Raw genomic sequence first — 24,192 nt, 5'->3', positions numbered from 1 at the left:
TTTTACTCAACCCCTACTAGTAATAGCTGCTGGAGTACTTGATTTATAGCTGTTTTACGCGTTTATAGGCACTCAACGCGTAATCTTATATTAGTTATTACCTTATTAATTTACCGAGAAAACATGCACACATATCAACTGTTTTGTTTTCCTTGAAATTTACTTATTTGCGTAGAAAACGTTAAGATTTGAGTGTCAAAAAGGAATTTGTTTGGGACTAAATTTATTTGTTCGTGCCTGCCCACGTCATATTGTACTCCGACTGGATCTTCCTCAAACAGACAATTCATATGATAGAAAATGGTTTAATGATTTGTTAATTTCATCTGTTAATTCTTATATATATATTCACATCGTAACGCTCTTATTTACATTTTTAGTATCGGATAACGCTGCAATCATTGAGCCAAAGAACATGTTCTGTGGATTATCACCAGGTAACTACTACTTCTAAGAAACTATCACTAAGTGTTACCATGGAAACTATCACTGTAACCAACTATCACACATAAACCACCTCATTTTTATAAATCATAAATAATGTTCCACAGAACTCTAACGTTCTGAGTTCTTATTAGTAACCACCATTTTTATAAATCATAAATAATGTTCCACAGAACTCTAACGTTCTGAGTTCTTATTAGTAACCACCATTTTTATAAATCATAAATAATTTGTTCCACAGAACTCTATAAGTAACGTTCTGAGTTCTTATTAATAACCATAGTATTTATTGAAGATTTCAGCCCTTTAACTCCATCTAATTCGTATATTAAACTACTTACCAGTAACAGGATTAGTAGTAACATACAGCTAGCTCCCTTATTTGGGTCACTTCCTCTATATCTAACTTATACTTGGTCTAAGTTAAACAGCTGGGGAAACTTTATTAAAGTATGAATTAGGTTTCTGATTTGTTGGCCACTTTAAGATTAAATACTGTCAATATTTCATATCATATAATGTAACATTCAAACGTGGAGTTAAAGCCTAACTCACATGAATTTTTTGCAGTCAGCAGCAGCATTATATTATAGTTGTATAACATAACGAGTTCTAGATATTCGTTATAAAGAGCAGCAGTATATAATAATATTACAACACCACTACAACACCACTACAACACCACTAGAACCCCTCTCTTCAGGAATGATGGGGGTAGAGGACGCACTGTTGATGAAGAAACGGAAGTCGAGAAGGTTCCGGACTACTTTCACCAGCTGTCAGCTACAAGCTCTGGAAGGAGCTTTCCAGCAGACGCACTATCCGGACATGTACATGAGGGAGGAGCTGGCGATGAGGATAGATCTCACAGAGGCTAGAGTACAGGTCAGTAGTGGTATTTACTGAGGCTAGAGTACAGGTCAGTAGTGGTATTTACTGAGGCTAGAGTACAGGTCAGTAGTGGTATTTACTGAGGCTAGAGTACAGGTCAGTGTGGTATTTACTGAGGCTAGAGTACAGGTCAGTGTGGTATTTACTTGATACTAGGCTTTCTTGCTAGAAGCATGGAAGAGTAAGTAGCTGGCGCTAGATGTAAGATATGAGAGTTTGTCACCTGAAAGGGAAAGGGGTTCACCTTAAATGGGTCTGATGATATTATAACTTTATAATTGTTGTATCTCCAGACGCCATCATCTCATTATTGAAAATAGTATTTTGACACAAAATGCAGCTTAGGTGGCATTACAAAATTGTTACCTAATATTGCCAAACATGTCTACAATGTCTACATCACATGGAATACAAGGAATACAAGGAATACAAGGAATACAAGGAATACAAAGAATGCAAGGAATACAAGGAATACAAGGAATACAAGGAATACAAGGAATACAAGGAATACAAGGAATACAAGGAATACAAGGAATACAAGGAATACAAGGAATTTATTTTTAATTGTAGTTGACGAAATGAGAGTCTCCACTCAGTGTGTTAAAACATAATTCTTTGTCGACGTTTCGGCTACATGCCTTTGTCATAAACAGGACGTACTGAAAACTTACATAGCTGCAAAGATACAATGTTAAAATAATCTATTAATACTACGAAATATAACAACAAAAAATAACATCTTGAAATACAACAACAATCACAAATTTATCCAAAAGAAACATAAAATATAACGGCTAAAAGAATCCACACCGCAACAACCCGTGAACAATTCCTCATAGTACTACAAACATTTTACCAAGATAGCTCCTTCATAAAACTGATTAATCAAAAATTATCTAGGTTTATAAGTTCAATATTACATTAACTTCCAAGTATATTTTATCCAATCACCTTCATTTACGGACTCAGACAATTGAGTATTTATTTCTGGGTTTTCACGTTTTATTAGAACCGACTGCCACAATTGACGGTCCACATAGTCTTTACATCTTTTTCGAACTATAAACCGAAACGGTATGTTTGGCATTGAAATGTCTGCATGCTCCTCTAGGTAGTGCTTCCCCATGGCCGTAGATTTGTTGCCATCCCTTACTGATTTGTAGTGTTCCCAGGCTCTACTTCTTTTAAACCTACCAGTTTCCCCAATGTAGGACTTATTACATATTTGGCATATTAATTGGTAGCAAATGTTTTTGATCATGCAGGATTTATCGCACTGGTAGCATTTGCTGTCACTTTGTTTATTGCATTTTGTTTGCTGTAGGCTAGATCTTGTTAAAGCTTCCATGAGACGTTGTCCTGATGTGAATGTTACCCTGGTGGAATCCAAGAGGTTTTGATTTCTTAGGGTATAGTAGACTTTTCGACACGTTTTATGACAAAGGCATGTAGCCGAAACGTCGACAAAGAATTATGTTTTAACACACTGAGTGGAGACTCTCATTTCGTCAACTACAATTAAAAATAAATGATTGACCCACTCATAAGAGCAAAACAAGATTACCAGAATACAAGGAATACAAGGAATACAAGGAATACAAGGAATACAAGGAATACAAGGAATACAAGGAATGCAAGGAATGCAAGGAATACAAGGAATACAAGGAATACAAGGAATACAAGGAATACAAGGAATACAAGGAATACAAGGAATACAAGGAATACACGGAATACACGGAATACAAGGAATACAAGGAATACAAGGAATACACGGAATACACGGAATACAAGGAATACAAGGAATACAAGGAATACAAATCTTAAGCTACAAGATTAGCTGTCAAGATAATAACAATATATCTTAACGCGATTTCTTGCCCCATCAAAAATAACAATATTAACAAAGAATGAAATTCACAATATTAGGTATTTTTTAATTTACCCAAATTAATTTTTACTTTTAAAAATATACATACATACATACATGTTACATGGTAAGGTCTCCTCCTAGTCGTTGGAGTGGCCTGCATCACACACATCGCGTTGGCGGCGTAACATATGTCTCCACTGTACTCGGTTGGTAGCCAAAGCTTCTGTCGTGTTGTTGTCGATGTTTTCAACACCTGTAAACTTAGCAGCATCTTCGAGTACGCAGGACTTCCAGTTCTTACGGGGTCTGCCCCTTGACCTCTTTCCATAATTTGGCTTCCAGTTCAACAGAAACCTCGGTAGTCTAGAGTCTGGCATTCTAACTACATGTCCATACCAACGTAGCCTGGCAGCACTGATGAAAGTCTCGACTGACTTGATGTCAGCCCTCCTAAGAACTTCTTCGTTGGTCACATGAAAGAACCATTTAATCCTAAGGATCCTTCTCAAGGAGGTTTGATGGAAAACCTCGAAGCGTTTCATCTGCTTTTTGGTGGTGTTCCAGACTTCAGCTCCATACAACAAGATGGTGAGGACAGCAGCCCTATAGATCCTAATCTTGGTTGGAGTCTTTATAGTTCTGCTATTCCAAATGTTCCAGAGCTGATGAAAGGCGCCATTAGCCTTCTGGATACGGACATCCAGGTCTCTGTTGATTGTCCCATCCCCACTGATAGTTGCACCCAGGTAGACAAAGTTGCTAACCTGCTCGACGGGTTCGACGGTTTAAAAATATACGTATTGATAAAATTTTCTCAAATAAAAAGAATAAAGATTTTTCACACGTGTCAGTATACATACTGCTAAGTAAAAAATAACACATGTATCAGTATACATTTTACTAAGCACATTGTACATTATACATTGCACATTGTACATTGTACATTACACATTGTACATTGCACATTGTACATTGCACATTGTACATTGTACATTGCACATTGTACATTGTACATTGTACATTGTACATTGTACATCTTTGTAGACGGTTCAGGTTGTAATATTTACGCTAATCAAAATATTTGTTGCCTTTAGAAAGAAGCTTAGAAATATTTACGAACACTGATTTACCCAAATTATTTTTTACTTTTAAAAATATACGTATTGATGAAATTTTCTAAAATAAAAAGAATAAAGATTTTCACACGTGTCAGTATACATACTGCTAAGTAAAAATAACACATGTATCAGTATACATTTTACTAAGTACAGTGTACATTGTACATTGCACATTGTACATTGTACATTGTGCATTGTACATTGTACATTGTACATTGTACATTGTACATTGTACATTGTACATTACACATTGTACATTGCACATTGTACATTGCACATTGTACATTGCACATTGTACATTGTACTTTGTACTTTGTACATTGTACATTGTACTTTGTACATTGTACATCTTTGTAGACGGTTCAGGTTGTAATATTTACGCTCATCAAAATATTTGTTGCCTTTAAAAAGAAGCTAAGAAATATTTACGAACACTGATTCCACATTGAAAAGCTTTAGATCGCATCGTATTTCAAGTATCAGAGATACTAAACACGCCAGTACGTTTACTCATGGAACTACAGTTGTTATACTCTGGTATTTAGTTAGTATAAGCCATAGTCTTTTTGTTGCGATTCTCTGGCTTATTCAAATAGCAATCAATACATAGCTTTGCACCGCTTCAAGTTTTGAAAATTGCGGCCCAATCACGTCAGACACTTTGTTTCGTTTGAAAAGCAGGAAAAATCCAAAAAACAGAGGAATATTGAAGTTGTGGCAGGTTTGAATGTGTAAGCAGTTTAGCCGGTGTGTTTGTATACTTTATGTATGAATAGTCACCCACCACACGACCACCCGTGCTGTGTTGTTCCGTGTGTTTACTCAGCAGTAGTCATGTCTGATTTCTTTCAAAACATAAAGCGGGGAGTGAAGGAGTACGCCCGGAGCAGCAGGACGTCGGACGGCCGGTCCACACTTCACATAGCAGTGCTCACCAACTCCTGCTCTCCAGTACAGACCCTGCTGGACGCTGGGGTGGACAGGTTCGCTCAGGATAGAGCGGGGAACACGGCACTACACGTAGCAGCTGCTGAGGGTGCCGGAGTGGCACTCAGGACTCTGCTCACTTACGAACCAAGGAACCTTACTCCTGATCCTGTGGGCTTTGAGGGCGAGGAGGTTTCTCTGCCTCCTCCGGCACGATCTGTCGCTGAAATGGTAGATCTAAAGAACTTGAAGGGAGAAACAGCCCTACATTTAGCTTGCAGAGCTAACAGTTTGACTTGTATTGAAGTACTGCTAGAGAACGCCTCGGACATGTACAATATGACATGTGAAGGGAAGCAGCCAGTCCACTACGCTGTTAAATACGACAGCGTGGAAAGTGCTACCCACCTTCTTATGAAGGATATTGGGTTAGCTCACACTGACTCTAACGACGAGCCCCTTATCCACCTGGCTGCTTCAAAGGAGATGGTGGAGTTACTGGTAAAGTACGGGGTAGATGCTAATGCTAGGGACTGTACTGGTCTCACTGCACTTCACACTGCTGTTAAGAACAAGAACTTCCAGCTTCTCATGGCACTGCTTCTCTCAGGGTGCCCTGTTGATCTGGTCGACTCAGAGGGGAACACTGCGCTGCACACTTGTGTCTCTCAGAATGTTGAACATGACTTCCCCAAGACACTCGTAGTGTTTGGTGCTCCGTTAGAAGCTAAGAATAACAAAGGTAACACAGCGTACCAGACAGCTGAACAGGCTGATAATGAGGAATATGTGAGTTTGCTGACTGAGGTCGGGGGTCATGATGATCTGTTCCTGGCTAGGGGGGACAGGGAGGGTAAAGTTAGGACCTCTCAGGAACGCGATCACCCGAGGAAACGTCCAAATTGGGGGGCTAAAGACGCTGCTGTTCTCTGCATTGATGGTGGTGGGATGAAGGGGCTGGTTGCTATTCAGATTCTCTTAGAGATAGAGAAGTGCACTCAGACGAGTATAGTGGACCTGTTTGATTGGGTGTCAGGATCTAGCATTGGGTCCCTTGTAGTCCTCGCTCAGAAACACGCTGTCATGGACAATGTAAGACCCGGCGGTCAGGTGGAAGACTACCGTAATCTACAATGGTGGACCAAACTGTACTTAGATAAACCTAGGGTGGAGTGCTTATTTTAGGCTCCACAAGAGCGCTCCTACAACTCTTGAAACATGATTATGCCTGGCTAGCCGGAGTAACGAGTTCGACTTACCTACATCATGTCCTCCTTCAGGTCCACCAGGGTCCCGAGTTCGTAACGTCCCACTAATATAGTGGTACCCAACCACGGATACTCGGGAGCATTATTCCCGCAAGTGGCGGGAAGGAACTTAGTAATTTCAATCACAATTATAGCTCAGGATATTTCCTGGCTGGTGACTCAATAGTCACATACTTCAGTTTAGAGACTAGTAACATACGCCTATTTAAGGGGGCCGGAATAGAACTTCCGACATCAAGGTAATTAGAAGTAAACATACAATAGTCTTCAATAGAATATTTAACACGTAACCTATTAGCCCGTCCTAGGAGTACTCACCTCAGTATAGGAAAGGAGTTAGTTACAGGAAAGGAGTTCCGATGGGTTGGACTCTAGATATGTGATGATCTCCGCTGTTCACCACGATATGTCGTCAGTGCTCCTCCAAGAGTAGTATTCCATCCTGTCGTAAGAGAGTCCGTTGTAGAGAGAACCCAGGTTGGTGAGGACTGGAGAGAGAGAGCCCCAACTAAGTATTGTGCCGTATATTTATATCCTCCTCGTTAGGAGGTCGTTAATGAGAATGGTGTTATCTTGATTACTTCTCGATTGACTAACTTCGTTTAACGACCGTGGAGGGTTCCTTAGAGCGCTATCTTAACTTAGCTTGATTAGTTATGATTGACTGCGCTCGCTTCAGCTTTGTGATTGCTCCAAAACGCTATCTTGGTTGTCACTTTTATCTTGGTCCTTCCTTTGACGTGGGTTCACCAATTATCGTTGGCTGAAGTCAATTAACTCCGATAATCTAAAGAATTAATATCCAAGAGGCATTACACACAGGTAACTGAACACATACTGGTATGCTGAATACACACCGATATGCTGAACCATCGGAGGTTCTTACAGCTTTCTTCTTTTTAACTTTGACGTCCGCGTCAAGACTGAGGCATCCCAGTGGTGAGAACCTCGGCTGTGAGTCCGGCTTTTCCTAGAGTCCAAGGGTAAGGAGTGTGGGTTTTCCTACACGAACTAGGGGCTATTTAACACATATAAACAAAAGGTCTAGTGATTTGTTCAATGATACTATAAGGTATCGCTCCGTTGAACTTGAACATAACTAGGCTAGGGTAACGTCAGTTACCCTACTGGTGATTATGGTCATTGGCTAAATAATTTAACTCTCTGGTCCTATTGCATTCTTTAGTTCAGGGATAAATAATTCAACGTTATTGTTCTACTGCAATTGTCCCGTTCCTTTGGTGGGGATATATTTGTAGTCCCGATGGAGGTATAGGGTTTGAGAGTTGTTCTCTGGCTCTGGTTTGTTGATGCGTTCCGTTCTCGTCATCAATAGCCGCGTTCTGAAAAAGGGGGTAGTTAGTGATTCAGCTTGGAGAAAGTGTTGTGTTCCTTCAGAAGTGAAGGGACTTAGTGCTAAGTTTTTATAGGATGCATCATTTTACTATGGTCGTAGCTTAGTGCATATATAGTTAGTATTCCCGTTAATGATAGTTTTACTAACTTAAAAATGGGGCCTAAAAATGAGGCCTATAAAAGATGTCATCAGTTGATACCGAATTTACTGTGACAGGTAATACTTAGACAGGTGGGTGTGGGGGTGTTTCGAAGGTAGCTGTGAAGAAGGTGTCGGGTAGATGTTCCGGTAGGGTTGTCGTTGATCTGGTGCTACGAAGCCTCGTGGTCACGTTTCCAACTTGTAGCTTTTGTCGTTATCACCAAGGAGATGTAGCTCCCGGCTCGTTATAAATGAGTTGGTTAACTTCCAATTGCTCCAGTCGTAGGGATATGTCGTTTAACCGTTGCCAGAGCTCATCTCTTTCCAGCTCGAAATTCCCGTTGTCCTCCTGGTAAGTTACCACGTTGACTGGCTTTATTGATGCCGTTTGGCATCCGTGTAAGGTGATCGCTGCATCCAACAGCTGCTCCATTTCGAGCTCTTGTAGTTCCCTTAGCCGCGATGCTAAATAGGAGTCGTTGATGTTGGCGATAAATGATTCTCTGAGAGACCCGTTTCTCATAGCATCATTGTTTGGATAAGCCTTCTTTACCAGTTTGTGTAACTCGAGGTGGTATTCCCAGATACCTTCTGTCCGAAGTCTTTTTCTGTTGCGTAACTCCGTTATGTACCGTTCTCTGTTACGGCCTTGCCCTTCTGCACGCCTGATTTGGGCGATGAGTTCGTCTAAATCGCCCTGCACGAGTTGAACCGTTCTCGAGATCCCTTCTAGTACCTTGTCCTCCAGCAAGCTTATTAGAAGGTCCGCTTGTTCGTTTGCCGGACAGTTAATGGATCTGGAGTACGCCCGGAACCGTTGTAGGTATAGGTCCAGGTCCATCCCGCTCTTGAACTGTGGTGGTGCTCTTATGAACATCGGGTTGAGACGCTGCGGCATTCTGGCTGCTGCTGCGGCGGCGTTATTACCTTGTGGATCGGCCATTTTCTGTCAAAGTACCGATTAGTAGGGGTGTTATTTAAGTGCATTTTTTTTAAAAATAACTTTGTACTTTGTAATCAAAACTCTAACTAGTACATTGTAGTATAAGAGTATAATATGAGAGTATAAGAAATGATCTGGATTTTTGGTTACTATGATCTCATACGTCCAGGAAGAACAGTTTGCACATAATATATGAGTGTTTGGAAATGCGGATTAATTGCGACTTATTGTCCGCACACATTTTTTTTAAAGGAACTTGATCTAAGATAAAGCTGATTCGGGATGCGGCCAGTTGCATTTCACGTGTGACTTTTGCCATTTCCAAAAGAACGACAGTGTCAACTTCAAAATTTCAAAGGTGCAAGTTGCTTTTCTCTTATTCCAGAACGCTGTAAGGTTGTGAATTGTGATTATGCACTATACTACTGAGATCAATTATAGACGGTACTGTGTTAAGGAGGTAATTTCTAATAATATGATTATTATAAGTATTAATACTAAATAGTTCCACTTTTGTTGCACGATGGAGCAAATCCAGATCATCAGTACTGGTAAAAATAAACGTTGACGGTTTTTAAAATCAAAGTGTATCTGATGCTTTGCCAGAAGTATTCGTTCACTTCTGGTCTTCGACCTCCTGTTACATTTGTGTAACCAGGCGCAGTCTGAGCTGACCCCATTTCCGCAGTTTAAAGAACTGCCCATTGCTTCCCAAGGTTCACTTTTTAATCCCCTCGATCACAACAGCTACATTCGCTTACTAACTGGACGATCATAAAGACCAAGTCGCTTTTAGCTTATGTAGGCCCGACTGTACATTGAGCAGATCACGCAACCTTTTACATAAAAGGATGTTACGCATATGTGAACCTACCGGCAAGGGACCCAGTCTGTAGCGATGGATGACCAGTAAGTGGGATTGGCACTCCTAGGTTCCACCGACGGTCTGACCCATAGAGGACTTAGCTGTCACAACTATGAACTTTGACCGTTTTCTCTTGCCTTGCCTGTTCACTAGATCTTATCATCCAAATTTTCATAACTCCCGTAAAACATGGGTAATTTTCCACCTTTGTGGGGTTCAAAAAGATAAGATACTAGCTAGGTGTGGACTGTCGTCCACGTACCACCGTGTTCCACTTGCCTGGGGACGTATGTTCAGTCCTGGGGGTGACAAGCTCCAGGTACTGAACACCAGGTAGCCCGAAAACACGGCCGACTAGAGGGTACCAAGGCAGTGTGTTAATTCACACTTCGTTAGACACGGGAGCCTTCAGTTTCCTCTCCAGCACTATATATTTGTTTAACGTGTCCCCGGATCCTCGCGGATCCACCTCCCCCTGTTAGAGACTGGGATTATAAGGAGCTCATCCCTCTTCCCAATCTCTCAAATAATATAATAAATATCTCACGTGCAAAAACGAAGCTTGCTGAGTTTGTATACAAGTATACAGTATTCCGATGTTTTATAGTAGTTTTTAGAATAGCACTACCCGTGCATTGACTTTACCAAGGGAAAATCCCAGGTGAATTTGGTAAAGCAATCAAGTACCGTGAAAATAAATGCATTGCCGTTTGCATTGCTAGCTAGAGGGAAATGCCGTTGCAATGATGTATGTGACGACAAGGGAAACAAAAAGGGGGAGCGGGAATGGAGCAATCTGCTTGTTTACCATATTTGTGTAACCAGGTTACCAGGTTTGTTACCGTATGTGTAATCAGGTTACCAGGTTTGTTACCGTTTATGTAACCAGGTTACCAGGTTTATTACCGTTTATGTAACCAGATTACCAGGTTTATTACCGTTTATGTAACCAGGTTACCAGGTTTATTACCGTTTATGTAACCAGGTTACCAGGTTTATTACCGGTTATGTAACCAGGTTACCAGGTTTATTACCGTTTATGTAACCGGGTTACCAGGTTTATTACCGTTTATGTAACCGGGTTACCAGGTTTATTACCGTTTATGTAACCAGGTTACCAGGTTTATTACCGTTTATGTAACCGGGTTACCAGGTTTATTACCGTTTATGTAACCAGGTTACCAGGTTTATTACCGTTTATGTAACCGGGTTACCAGGTTTATTACCGTTTATGTAACCGGGTTACCAGGTTTATTACCGTTTATGTAACCAGGTTACCAGGTTTATTACCGTTTATGTAACCAGGTTACCAGGTTTATTACCGGTTATGTAACCAGGTTACCAGGTTTATTACCGTTTATGTAACCAGGTTACCAGGTTTATTACCGTTTATGTAACCGGGTTACCAGGTTTATTACCGTTTATGTAACCAGGTTACCAGGTTTATTACCGTTTATGTAACCGGGTTACCAGGTTTATTACCGGTTATGTAACCAGGTTACCAGGTTTATTACCGTTTATGTAACCAGGTTACCAGGTTTATTACCGTTTATGTAACCAGGTTACCAGGTTTATTACCGGTTATGTAACCAGGTTACCAGGTTTATTACCGTTTATGTAACCAGGTTACCAGGTTTATTACCGTTTATGTAACCAGGTTACCAGGTTTATTACCGTTTATGTAACCGGGTTACCAGGTGTGTTACCATATGTGTAACCGGGTTACCAGGTGTGTTACCATATGTGTAACCGGGTTACCAGGTGTGTTACCGTATGTGTAACCGGGTTACCAGGTGTGTTACCATATGTGTAACCGGGTTACCAGGTGTGTTACCATATGTGTAACCGGGTTACCAGGTGTGTTACCATATGTGTAACCGGGTTACCAGGTGTGTTACCATATGTGTAACCGGGTTACCAGGTGTGTTACCGTATGTGTAACCGGGTTACCATATGCCGAAAATACGTACAATACTGACGTTCTCGGTCTTATCACTTCTAATGTCACCGGCATTAGTTATTTAATTAATTTTATAATTGTGGTCGTAACTTGTAACAGTTCATTACATACGTTGGGTATATAATTGAATAATATAGAAATTTCTGCTTATGGAGTGTGTCCAATATAGTACCTATACTACCTGTCCTGTGTTACCTTACCTAAACGAGTGGCCACTCTTACCTGGGACACACTTCCATGTATGCATGCCTCTCTTAATCTTTCTTAAGATTAACTTACTTTGAACTTTTATAGAATGAACTGCTTTTGCCTGGGCCTTTTTAGGTATACGGTATTTTTATGTTTCTTAACTTACTTCTTATAATCTTAACATACACCGTATATAATTTAAGGGCACGTGTGATTGCATCGACTGCGGCGGGTGCTGGGCACTAGTTGCTCTTGGGAGTAGATCAAGCCGACGGATCCCCGATCCGATTTTCAAGAGAATTATTGCATCCATTTAGGGACACTTGCACCTTCATCCTGTACCCAACAATCTGCGAGCAGAATTGCCGCTTACCCATTGGTTCGCTGAAATACAGGGAGAGGGGGGCGCTGATTTCCAGCATCCCTTGGTGCTCCCAACTACGCAGCCAGACCCGCACAATCGACGCAACCACCCGTACACTCCATAGTAGCTGCCATTGTGATGTTATGTATACTTCCTAACACTTGTATCTAACATGTGATACGTGGTGATTTGTTAACATAACACCTGACAATCTGTGAGCCCTCTCATGGCCTTTTAACAATTGTTACAACCTGTTATTTATTTAGATTTCTTACTTTGGTTCCACACGTGACCTTTCACATGGCTTCTAATGCCGTTTACATTATGTGACCTTTTACATGGCTTCTTATGCCGTTTACATCACGTGACCTTTCACATGGCTTATTTATGCCGTTATAACATGTGACCTTTCACATGGCTTATTTATGCCGTTATAACATGTGACCTTTCACATGGCTTATTTATGCCGTTATAACATGTGACCTTTCACATGGCTTATTTATGCCGTTATAACATGTGACCTTTCACATGGCTTATTTATGCCGTTATAACATGTGACCTTTCACATGGCTTATTTATGCCGTTATAACATGTGACCTTTCACATGGCTTATTTATGCCGTTATAACATGTGACCTTTCACATGGCTTATTTATGCCGTTATAACATGTGACCTTTCACATGGCTTATTTATGCCGTTATAACATGTGACCTTTCACATGGCTTATTTATGCCGTTATAACATGTGACCTTTCACATGGCTTATTTATGCCGTTATAACATGTGACCTTTCACATGGCTTATTTATGCCGTTATAACATGTGACCTTTCACATGGCTTATTTATGCCGTTATAACATGTGACCTTTCACATGGCTTATTTATGCCGTTATAACATGTGACCTTTCACATGGCTTATTTATGCCGTTATAACATGTGACCTTTCACATGGCTTATTTATGCCGTTATAACATGTGACCTTTCACATGGCTTATTTATGCCGTTATAACATGTGACCTTTCACATGGCTTATTTATGCCGTTATAACATGTGACCTTTCACATGGCTTATTTATGCCGTTATAACATGTGACCTTTCACATGGCTTATTTATGCCGTTATAACATGTGACCTTTCACATGGCTTATCTTGTAAGTACCCTAGTTATTTCTAGACCTAGTACTTCTTCGCCCAATATTTTACATATGCAATAATTTTACGTTGGCGGAATCGGCAATATCAGCCGTAACATCTGCAGGAATATACCATCTGCAGAGGTTAATAACTACTTCGTTTGAGATCTCTACACTCACTTACCTTTTTATTTTATTTAATAGGGCCGGTGGCTAGTCCTTACCTAGGTTTGTTTAAGACTCGCGAGTCACCTGTTAAAGCAACGGCACGTGTGTTCGGGAATGCGTTATAAGGATAACACTGATCGTAAGGTTGAATAACCAGGAGTTCAGTGAGTATACCTTTATCGCTTTACAACACATAACTTACTGAATCAGCCGTGTCCTTACCAGGTACTTCCAACTAGTCCTTAATGGCCCTATTAGTTCGCATATGATTAACTATATTCACTCCTTATATACTCTTATTATGATCGTTAGCAGTTGCACCCTCCAGCTCCCCTCCCCAGACGACGTTTTAATTGGCAATACGGTAATAGTAATTTTATAAAGGTCAAAATATAGGAAATTTCAGTGGTTTTGCTGTATATGGTGGATAATAACTATTTAGTTGACTGATATCCACCCTATTAAGCGCCTAATTGAAATAACAAAAATAATGACTGCCCTTTATCTTAATTTATAGTGGGTCAGTTATACCGATTATTATGTTGAAACCCGTTGTTTGATTAACTTAACCAGTGTTAAGTCTGTTTAGCTCTGTTAAATGTGTTATGCGCCCACAGTCCGATTACGTCATTCGATCACGTTATATATGGGTGTTTTCAGCCGTATTTTAATATTATATTGCCACTATAGAGTCAACTTACTTAACTTGAATTACTGCGTGTCAGTACGCTTTTCAGTGCTCGGAGGTAAGTTTTACGAAAATAAGTCTTAGTGTCTTATCTCTTCTAGTTAATTTTAGGGCTCTGTGGTAATACGGTTAACGCCATATGCTTTTAGGTTCACGCTGGTGACACACAAGGTCTCCTAGTATAGTGGGTCCGCAATCCCACTGAGGCTAGATGGCGTGTACTGCTTGTTGCACCTATGTACTTATGTAAATGATTCCCGATGATGATCACATCCAATTAAAACAAGTGTTCCATGTAACGTAGGATCAAAGGTAGAATGTGGCCGATTACTTAATTTGCACTATTTGTGACAGTTAACTATTTGACTACAGCGTGTACATTATGGTTAACTAACATTTCACCACTTCTGGTAACTACTACTACTGGTGTTTTTAATCTCAGCCTCGTTAATGTAATGTTATTAATGCCATGAATGTTAAATCATCTGTTAACCTAGGTTCTACGGTATGGAAAGGTGTGGTATGAATATGTGCAATTAGACCTTTACCAATACGTTACCCAGATCAAGTGGACTAGATTTCCATTGGCCATCAGAGGTCTATTAACGTGAGTCCTTGGTTACGGCCAATTCTAACGTACAACTCTTACCTAGGTAACTGAAAGTGGCAGTTCACTGAAAGTGGGGATCCAGAAGGAGTACAGGAATAAAATGATATATGTGAAGAAATAAGGGGGGAAAAAGTCAATATTGTAAATTTGGAATTTTCTACCTCAAAAACCGCGGTAATTGGCCCCGGTGGCCCCGGTTTCTAGACGGAGTGGTTACGAGTTCCACTTTACCACACAACAACACAACATCACATTTCCCCTGCACTTTAATCTGACGGAGGAACACTGCTACTCTGATCGGAAGGTGTTTTAAGCTATGTTATGAACCATTTGCCGGCCACTGCTGGCTTATATTAACGAGCCACCGCTCGACCGTGATGGTTCATTATTGACTCCTTTCAACGAGCTATTGCTCGACCGTGATGAGTCACTGTGGGCTCTTTTTAACGAGGCACTGCTCGACCGTGATGAGTCACTATTGTAAATTTCAACGAGTCACTGCTCGACCATGATGAGTCACTATTGGCTCATTTCAACGAGTCACTGCTCGACCATGATGAGTCACTATTGTAAATTTCAACGAGTCACTGCTCGACCATGATGAGTCACTATTGGCTCATTTCGACGAGTCACTGCTCGACCATGATGAGTCACTATTGGCTCATTTCAACGAGTCACTGCTCGACCATGATGAGTCACTATTGTAAATTTCAACGAGTCACTGCTCGACCATGATGAGTCACTATTGGCTCATTTAACAAGTTACCACTCGTAACTTTTCACAGTGTTCCCAACACTTAGAACGTGCCTAATAACACTAAATGATATTCCGCACAATTCTTTTTTTTCGCATATAAAAAATAATCATGACACGTTAGTTAGACAACCATTAGGGTTAGCACCCCTTGGTATGACCCGTGAGTGACGAAGTGTTTAGATCCCATCAATTAACCAGTGTCACGTGATCCAATTTTCGGTCTCCACACATAAACGGTGATGGAGTGGAATTTGTTAATCATGATATAGCTCGTAGCGCAGAGCGCTGAACGGTCACGCGAACTTTATCAAGGTTTGGCATGACACCAGTTTAATGTCCGGGCTCTGTTTAATTTCCTTAAACACAATTTTCGTTACCCCGGTTACAGTCAATGAATGTGGATTTTGGTTGGGTGATAGTGATTATGAAGGTAACCAAGGTAACGCTACGGTGAATGTGAAGTGATCCTAGTTAATAATATACTGGACGCATTGCCTCCCTTCTCCGAAGGTTGGTCAAATATTAACTCTTAAACCTCACTATCGTCATCTCGCTGTGACTGGCGATTAACGATCAAACTTGTAACTTAACACTCCCGTTTTTAGATTTAAAAATTGCTGTGGCAAAGTGCCTACACTACAGTATCTCAGTGTATTTGAAACTTCTTGGTACAATGTCAATATTTTACGAAAGATTACCCGATATAAAAGAAGGGGGTGGCTAGACCCTGAGTTAATGATCCATAAACGGGGATCGATATTACTGTGGATAGCCAATAATGTTGAATACACGGACCTGTTTTTCCTAGATTTTCATCCTGGCCGTGGATTCCATAGTGTGTAGTGTTTCCAAGAAGTGTCCTCTGGAGTCGTTGTTCCCGTCATCACTCGTACTGTGTTTCTCGTCTAGATCCACGTCAGTGTCACTCCAGTATAATATGCGGGAGAAGTTTGTTAACAAATCTTTTAGATCACGTACGCTTTTACTTATGCGAGCTATATACTCGTGTTTGTACTGATAAGGACGTGTTACGTATAATATGTAGGCTCGTATTTCAATTGAAGTACTGTGAGTGAATATATCAGGCCTCAATTAGAGCGTGTTATTAATAATATTTCTCGTTCATTTCCTGCTTCCACACAGGGTACAATACTGCCCGGGGACCCGCAGTTGGGTCCCGTATCAGGCTCCAATTTGTAAGACCCGGCGGTCAGGTGGAAGACTACCGTAATCTACAATGGTGGACCAAACTGTACTTAGATAAACCTAGGGTGGAGTGCTTATTTTAGGCTCCACAAGAGCGCTCCTACAACTCTTGAAACATGATTATGCCTGGCTAGCCGGAGTAACGAGTTCGACTTACCTACATCATGTCCTCCTTCAGGTCCACCAGGGTCCCGAGTTCGTAACGTCCCACTAATATAGTGGTACCCAACCACGGATACTCGGGAGCATTATTCCCGCAAGTGGCGGGAAGGAACTTAGTAATTTCAATCACAATTATAGCTCAGGATATTTCCTGGCTGGTGACTCAATAGTCACATACTTCAGTTTAGAGACTAGTAACATACGCCTATTTAAGGGGGCCGGAATAGAACTTCCGACATCAAGGTAATTAGAAGTAAACATACAATAGTCTTCAATAGAATATTTAACACGTAACCTATTAGCCCGTCCTAGGAGTACTCACCTCAGTATAGGAAAGGAGTTAGTTACAGGAAAGGAGTTCCGATGGGTTGGACTCTAGATATGTGATGATCTCCGCTGTTCACCACGATATGTCGTCAGTGCTCCTCCAAGAGTAGTATTCCATCCTGTCGTAAGAGAGTCCGTTGTAGAGAGAACCCAGGTTGGTGAGGACTGGAGAGAGAGAGCCCCAACTAAGTATTGTGCCGTATATTTATATCCTCCTCGTTAGGAGGTCGTTAATGAGAATGGTGTTATCTTGATTACTTCTCGATTGACTAACTTCGTTTAACGACCGTGGAGGGTTCCTTAGAGCGCTATCTTAACTTAGCTTGATTAGTTATGATTGACTGCGCTCGCTTCAGCTTTGTGATTGCTCCAAAACGCTATCTTGGTTGTCACTTTTATCTTGGTCCTTCCTTTGACGTGGGTTCACCAATTATCGTTGGCTGAAGTCAATTAACTCCGATAATCTAAAGAATTAATATCCAAGAGGCATTACACACAGGTAACTGAACACATACTGGTATGCTGAATACACACCGATATGCTGAACCATCGGAGGTTCTTACAGACAACACTATCAGGGGGATGCAGAGAGTTCTCTTCGATTTGAAGAACAGGGTATTCGAAGGATCCAGACCTTACAAGTCAGATAATCTAGAAGCCATCACCAAAGAGATAGTAGGGCCAGAGACCAAGATGTTAGACTCCTTTTACCCGCGTATAGTGATCACCACGACAGTAGGTGATGTGAGACCTTGTGAGCTCCACTTGTTCACAAACTACGGTACTGATAATGAGTACGCTTGGAAAGCTGCCAGAGCTTCAGGTGCTGCCCCAACTTACTTCTCCCCTTTTGAAAACAAGTATCTAGACGGAGGTGTCATGTCAAACAACCCCACTCTGGACACTCTGGTTGAGATGAGAAAGTTTTACAACAGATCTGACTCAGATGAGCCTTGTCAGCCTAAAATAGTTATCTCCGTAGGGACAAGTTTAGTCCGTCCAGTGCAAGTTAAGGATCTAGACGTAGGGTTCCGCCCTAAGAACCCCATGGAAGCAGCCAAGTTCGCCAGCAGCGCTCTGGAGATGTTCAGTACGTTGATAGAGCAGTGTGCACTGTGTGATGGTCCCATAGTGGAACAATGTAGGTACTGGTGCGACAGTGTGGGTAGTGAGTATTACAGACTTCAGCCTGACATTCAGTCTGTCACGGCCATGGACGAGAAGAGTGATTCAGTTCTAGTTCAAATGTGTTGGGAGACGTGTTCCTGGGTTTATAAAAGCAGAGACGTGTTTGTTATGTTAGCTGATGCGCTGTATTCGGGAACTTGATGCGCTGTATTCGGGAACTTGATGCGCTGTATTCGGGAACTTGATGTACTGTATTCGGGAACTTGATGCACTGTATTCGGGAACTTGATGCGCTGTATTCGGGAACTTGATGTGCTGTATTCGGGAACTTGATGTGCTGTATTCGGGAACTTGATGTGTCGTATTCGGGAACTTGATGCGTTTTATTCGGGAACTTGAGGCGTTTTATTCGGGAACTTGAGGCGCTATATTTGGGAACTTGATGCGTTGTATTCGGGAACTTGATGTGCTGTATTCGGGAACTTGATGTGTCGTATTCCGGTATTCGGGAACTTGATGCGTTTTATTCGGGAACTTGATGCGCTGTATTCGGGAACTTGATGCACTGTATTCGGGAACTTGATGTGTCGTATTCGGGAACTTGATGCGTTTTATTCGGGAACTTGAGGCGTTTTATTCGGGAACTTGAGGCGCTATATTTGGGAACTTGATGCGTTGTATTCGGGAATTTAAGATGCGCTGTATTCGGGAACTTGATGCGTTGTATTCGGGAACTTGATGCGTTGTATTCGGGAACTCAGCATTTTGATCGTGACAGAGTTTCAGGTTTCTAGCCAGGCTAGATTAAGATGACAAAGTTTCTTTGTGTGTTATTTGATTTTAAATTCAGTCGAATTAGTTGTAATTTTATAATACGTTTGATAAACGAGCACAGATATTTTCTTTGTTTCATTATCACGCCCGAATTGCAATATTCAGTCGACTAGATTAATTATCATGATTAATTTACAATTTTCTTAAAGGATGAGGGGACCTTAGAAAAAGTTTTTTTCTCGTGCAAATCCTTTTATTACATTAATCGTATAAACCACTTTAGTGAAATCCGCAAAGTTGTATTTCATTCGCGCGCCGAGATATCCAGCCAAAACAATTTGAACCTGTGACGTCAATTATGTGAGTTGCTCTGATCCGCGCATATAGAAATACAGGTAAGATGAGCGTGCGGGCCGACTAAATTACTAATTAAGAATAAATTAACAATTTACGATACTAACGAGCCTATAACCAATGGAGAGGAGACTTTTTATGGCCGGTTGAAAAAAGAATTATCACCCTACGATAACCATGAGCCGAGATACACCTGGAATAAGATTGAAGTCACACAGAAAGGCATGTAAATTATGTATATTTATAGCTCCCAACGTAACACCTAGCAACACCTGTTTCGTACCACAGTTGATATATCATCATGTCATATCAACACAACACGGTCCTAATAAAAATGGATCGGGTAGGTATGAAATGCATGTCTTCATTCCAGTTGGACAAGCACCAAGCACCAAGCTTTTAAGTTCTAACTCACTATGTGACACTACTTATAACGTAAGCAAGATTTGCAACTATTACACCAAGCAATATTATACCAAGCATAGCAGACGAACACATCCACATTCGTTACGCTTTACACTCAAGTCACAGCAAACTAAAACGGTAAATTATAAATGAGTGTACAACTAAAGGCCGGTACACGCGCAGTGTCAAACCGCACGTGCGTACTCAGATAGGACTAGAGGCGCCAAGGGCCAGCTAGTAAAATGTCTTCTACTACATCATACATTCTTTTTAATTGTGTCCATATCGGGTTTCAAACAAGTCAAAACAAAATAGCAGTTTGTGGTTTAGTTAGCGGATGCTACTTATCTTAGCTATTTATAAATAGAAATACATACTACAACTACAAGAAAGCCTTTCTGAGTTACATTTAACTATTATTATTAAAGAGAATTATTCGTAACTTAGACTAATTCAGTGCAACCAAAGATACCGCTCTCGCAAACGCCAAAGGTAACACGACGTAATTAAAACAGAACCAAGAACAGAACAAAATGTTGACACGAGCAAAGGGTGCGCGCGCACGTTGGTCTTAACACATAAGTGACGTCACAGCCCAAAATTGCTATCAGCCAATAGGAGCGCGGCGTGATATTGCACGAATTATCGATTTCACAGTCCGGCGTATTTTTTGATTCTACACACTTTCACAGGACTTAAACGCGAATATTTGGAAGTAAATTCTAAGGTCCCCTCATCCTTTAAGTTGGCGCCGTAGCATTGTTTACCAACTTTTGCAATTAAGTAACCTATTGTTATTTTTTTATATAGACAGATCTGATTAGACAGCTTGTCCCACACTAGAATGCGTGGTAAATATGCAGTTTGGTCTAAGCTTCATGAGTTCATGTAGTTACTTGTACAAACTTGCAGAGAAATAACTGAAAGTAATCCATATTTGGCTTTAGTATCATTAACCTTTTAAAATTGTTCCAAAAGTGATGCGAAGCATTATACGTTATATGTATATAACGTATAACGGTATATACCGTGTATACACGGTTTAGAGTGAAGATTAATTATCAAAATTGATATGATTACTAGTGGTGTCTGCAGTTGCTACTGCTACAAATAGACTGTTGAGTTTTGGTGCAACTAATAAATAAGGTAATAAGACGCGTGTATATTGCTTCCTTTTTGTGATGGCACAAATATTGATAGATTGAACATTCATAGTTTTAAACGGTGATGTTTTAAAAACCTAATCATAAAGATATCAGACTGGAGAATTATAACTAAATCTAATAGCTACACAGCGAGGGCGGGGTACTGCAATCATTGTCTTGACGTTACCTACCTATGTCACCTATGTTGAGATTCGTTAGGCTTTAACAGGACCATCACACTGTGTGACCACCCACAGAGAGGAGATCTCTCTGTCATTCCTCCAGCAAAGCAGCGAGTTTGAGTTCTGAGGAGTGTAGCCCCTGATGGGCGGTGTATCCGGAAGAGACAGCATGAACTGGGTGAGCTGCGATTTGAAATGCTCTCGGTCGCCGATGGAATTCAAATGGTAATGCATCGCATTCCACAATTTTGGGCCTACGACTGCAAATGAATTATCATACAGTGACTGATTTGCTGCTGAGCTGTGTCTGCATGCAGATGGAATGACTGCAAGGTTTCCAAAACGTAGCCTGGAGACAAACTGCACGTTAATGTCGTTGCTGGTATGGTGATGGAGAATCTTCTACATATGAAGTAAAATGAACCGCTCCCTGCGACGCTCTAGAGACATCAAAGATAGCCGTTGAAGACGGTCCCAATAATGGAGATCACGCATTCCAGTGATCCTTGCGGCGAAAGCTTTCTATACGCTTTCAAGCTCCTGGATGTAACATATCTTGGAGGGGTGCCATAGCGGGCAACAGTATTCCAGTAGACTACGAACCATCGACTTGTAACACTACTAGTTACCATAGTTACACTACTAGTTACCATAGTTACACTACTAGTTACCATAGTTACGCTACTAGTTACCATAGTTGCACTACTAGTTACCATAGTTACTTAGCATTATGACTGGATATCGGGTCTGAAAGACACTGAAAACCCAGGCAGCTTTTTGTCGAGCCTTGTTTGCTATGGTCTTTATGTGGGGTTGCCAAGATAGAAACCTAGAATTGGATGAATACTTTTCGTTTTTATTTATATAAACTGGCGAGAAATTCTGCAATTCCCATTATTTCAGGTTTGGTTTCAAAATCGTAGAGCGAAATGGAGGAAGAGGGAGAAACTACAGAACATAGCGTCCGGAAACAGCAGGTAACCAGTTAACCAACTAGCAAGATGGCTTGGCTAGCTGGTCAGTATTGCAGTTATTCTTGAAATTTCCGGTTGATTTCCAAACACGTTCTAAACCGGACTGGAATTAGAACCGGATATTGAAGACAAATATCCGGCCAGGACCGAAATTCAGCCGGATGTCCGATCAGTTCCTAAATGTTATCACTATCAGAGTGAAATTGAGTGGAAATTGAATTAAAAACTGTTAAATTGGTGTTAGTCCTGAGGGTAAAATAAAACTTTTGATTACGTAATCAACAGCCACCCCTCAAATGTATTGGATTTCAATCATAATCCTAGCAACGACCTGATACAGGATTATCATATTATATTGTTGTTTCGTCTGATTTCCAAATCATTATTCATTAAAACCGGGCTCCCTCAGCGGCAGTCACGTGACTACTCCTGGAACTGGGAGTCAATGTGAGAGTGCAGCTAGTAGTCCCTATCTCAACTCAGCCTGCTCCCCCTCCCCTAATACCGGTTACAAGAACAAGAGGACAACAACATTCTCTCCCCCGCCCTCCAGTGTAAATGCTCTGTTAGCTGCCAACCCCCTTCTCACATCCTGGTCAAACGTTCTACAAAATCAGTACAGGTTAGTCCAACCCTCTCAGAGCAAGGTTGTTAAAATAAATACGTCTAATTGTATTTGTAAGCTAAAATACGTATGTATTTTATCCTTATCACGCCTTAAAACGTCCGCGTGCGGCGATTGTTTTTTAAAATATGCTCAGACATTTTTAAAAAGCTTATCGGTCGAAATTAACTTTTATATTTTTGCACAAATTTACAGAATTAATGACGTCACGACTCACTCCGCTTGAATAAATAAGTGTGTATTTTGTAATACGTATTAATAAAAATAGGAATTTAATTTTAACAACCTTGCCTCAGAGAGTTGAGCGCCCAGCTGCCAGGTCTGCACAAAGAAGGGGACCCCTTACAGCGAATGAGAGAGGCTCTGGTGGGTAGAAGTGGTAATGTGGACATCTCCAACCACCCTCTTCTACTTAACTTCCCCTTCAAGGATCCACTTCTAGCTGTTTCCAGGTCGGTTATCTAGCAGAATTCTACAGATTAAGAGGACACTTATCAACATTTCTGAACTATCGATTTGAATTTAATTTTGGATCGAGTATGTTTGGTGTACTAGCATTACATTTACTGTTTCGTTGATTGTTACCATGGTTACAGCACTAATCTGTTCACAATCCTACTAGTACTATAACTGTATTTCTCAGTTCATCGCCAGTAACAACACTTGGGAACTTTGTGTCAGAAAGTACTAAAGAAGCGTTCTGAAGAAACAGCACTGTTTACCTAAGAAGCTGCTGATTATTATGGTAATCACAAGAAAGAGATGTGAACTGCCTTGTGACTCCTCGACCTTTCTACGATGATTTAATGAGTCTCAGGGGCCAGAAATTCAGCGAAGAGATAAAGAAGCGAGCACCTTGAATGTTAATTTGTGGTACTTCTTGATCACTTTACATCTTCTAGATTAAAGTTCATTGGAGAAATGATCGGAGCTGCAGTAGACTGTATTTTGATATGTTTATCGTTTAACGGGGAGGATGGTAACTTGTTTGCTTTGAAAGTGTATTTTTCGGAGAAAGCTATGAAGTTAAAGCAACGTTGATAAAATATTATTTATTGATTAACTTTATCGTGAATTTGCGTATAAGGCTGTTTGTGTATAAGATTCCAGATAAAATGTAAAATGTCGTTTCCGGTTTCATGTTCGTATAAAGAAATTTTATGTTGCCGTTGGCTAAAACGATGCTGAAAGTTTTCAGATTCCCTTTTAAAATCGAAAAA

The 24,192-nt window shown here is 40.7% G+C and overlaps 2 protein-coding genes across 2 annotated transcripts; both read left to right on the top strand.

The window, feature by feature from the left end:
• The first annotated feature begins 380 nt into the window (after positions 1 to 380).
• Positions 381 to 24,192, top strand: LOC134816956 (paired mesoderm homeobox protein 2A-like). The gene is made up of 6 exons (XM_063826015.1): positions 381 to 437; positions 1,148 to 1,329; positions 22,277 to 22,350; positions 22,757 to 22,969; positions 23,269 to 23,424; positions 23,616 to 24,192. The coding sequence occupies exons 1-6, from the start codon at positions 416 to 418 to the stop codon at positions 23,674 to 23,676; spliced, it is 708 nt and encodes a 235-aa protein (XP_063682085.1). The 5' UTR covers positions 381 to 415; the 3' UTR covers positions 23,677 to 24,192.
• Positions 5,158 to 18,815, top strand: LOC134816815 (85/88 kDa calcium-independent phospholipase A2-like). Its single transcript, XM_063825807.1, has 2 exons — positions 5,158 to 6,398; positions 17,964 to 18,815. Exons 1-2 carry the CDS (start codon positions 5,158 to 5,160, stop codon positions 18,712 to 18,714), a joined length of 1,992 nt encoding a protein of 663 aa, XP_063681877.1. The 3' UTR covers positions 18,715 to 18,815.

The sequence above is a fragment of the Bolinopsis microptera genome, chromosome 6 (genome assembly GCF_026151205.1).
Source record: "Bolinopsis microptera isolate Bmic1 chromosome 6, MBARI_Bmic_1.0, whole genome shotgun sequence".
Lineage (NCBI taxonomy): Eukaryota > Metazoa > Ctenophora > Tentaculata > Lobata > Bolinopsidae > Bolinopsis > Bolinopsis microptera.
Note: the sequence above shows the minus strand (reverse complement) of the source record. Positions and strands in the feature narration are given on the sequence as shown.

Coding starts and splice junctions, on each gene's coding strand:
- LOC134816956 (XM_063826015.1), top strand. CDS start 416: ATGTTCTGTGGATTATCACCAG. Junction 22,351..22,756: donor ATAGCGTCCGGAAACAGCAG/GTAACCAGTTAA, acceptor GGGCTCCCTCAG/CGGCAGTCACGTGACTACTC. Junction 23,425..23,615: donor CCACTTCTAGCTGTTTCCAG/GTCGGTTATCTA, acceptor TGTATTTCTCAG/TTCATCGCCAGTAACAACAC.
- LOC134816815 (XM_063825807.1), top strand. CDS start 5,158: ATGTCTGATTTCTTTCAAAACATAAAGCGGGGAGTGAAGGAGTACGCC. Junction 6,399..17,963: donor CTACAATGGTGGACCAAACT/GTACTTAGATAA, acceptor CAACACTATCAG/GGGGATGCAGAGAGTTCTCT.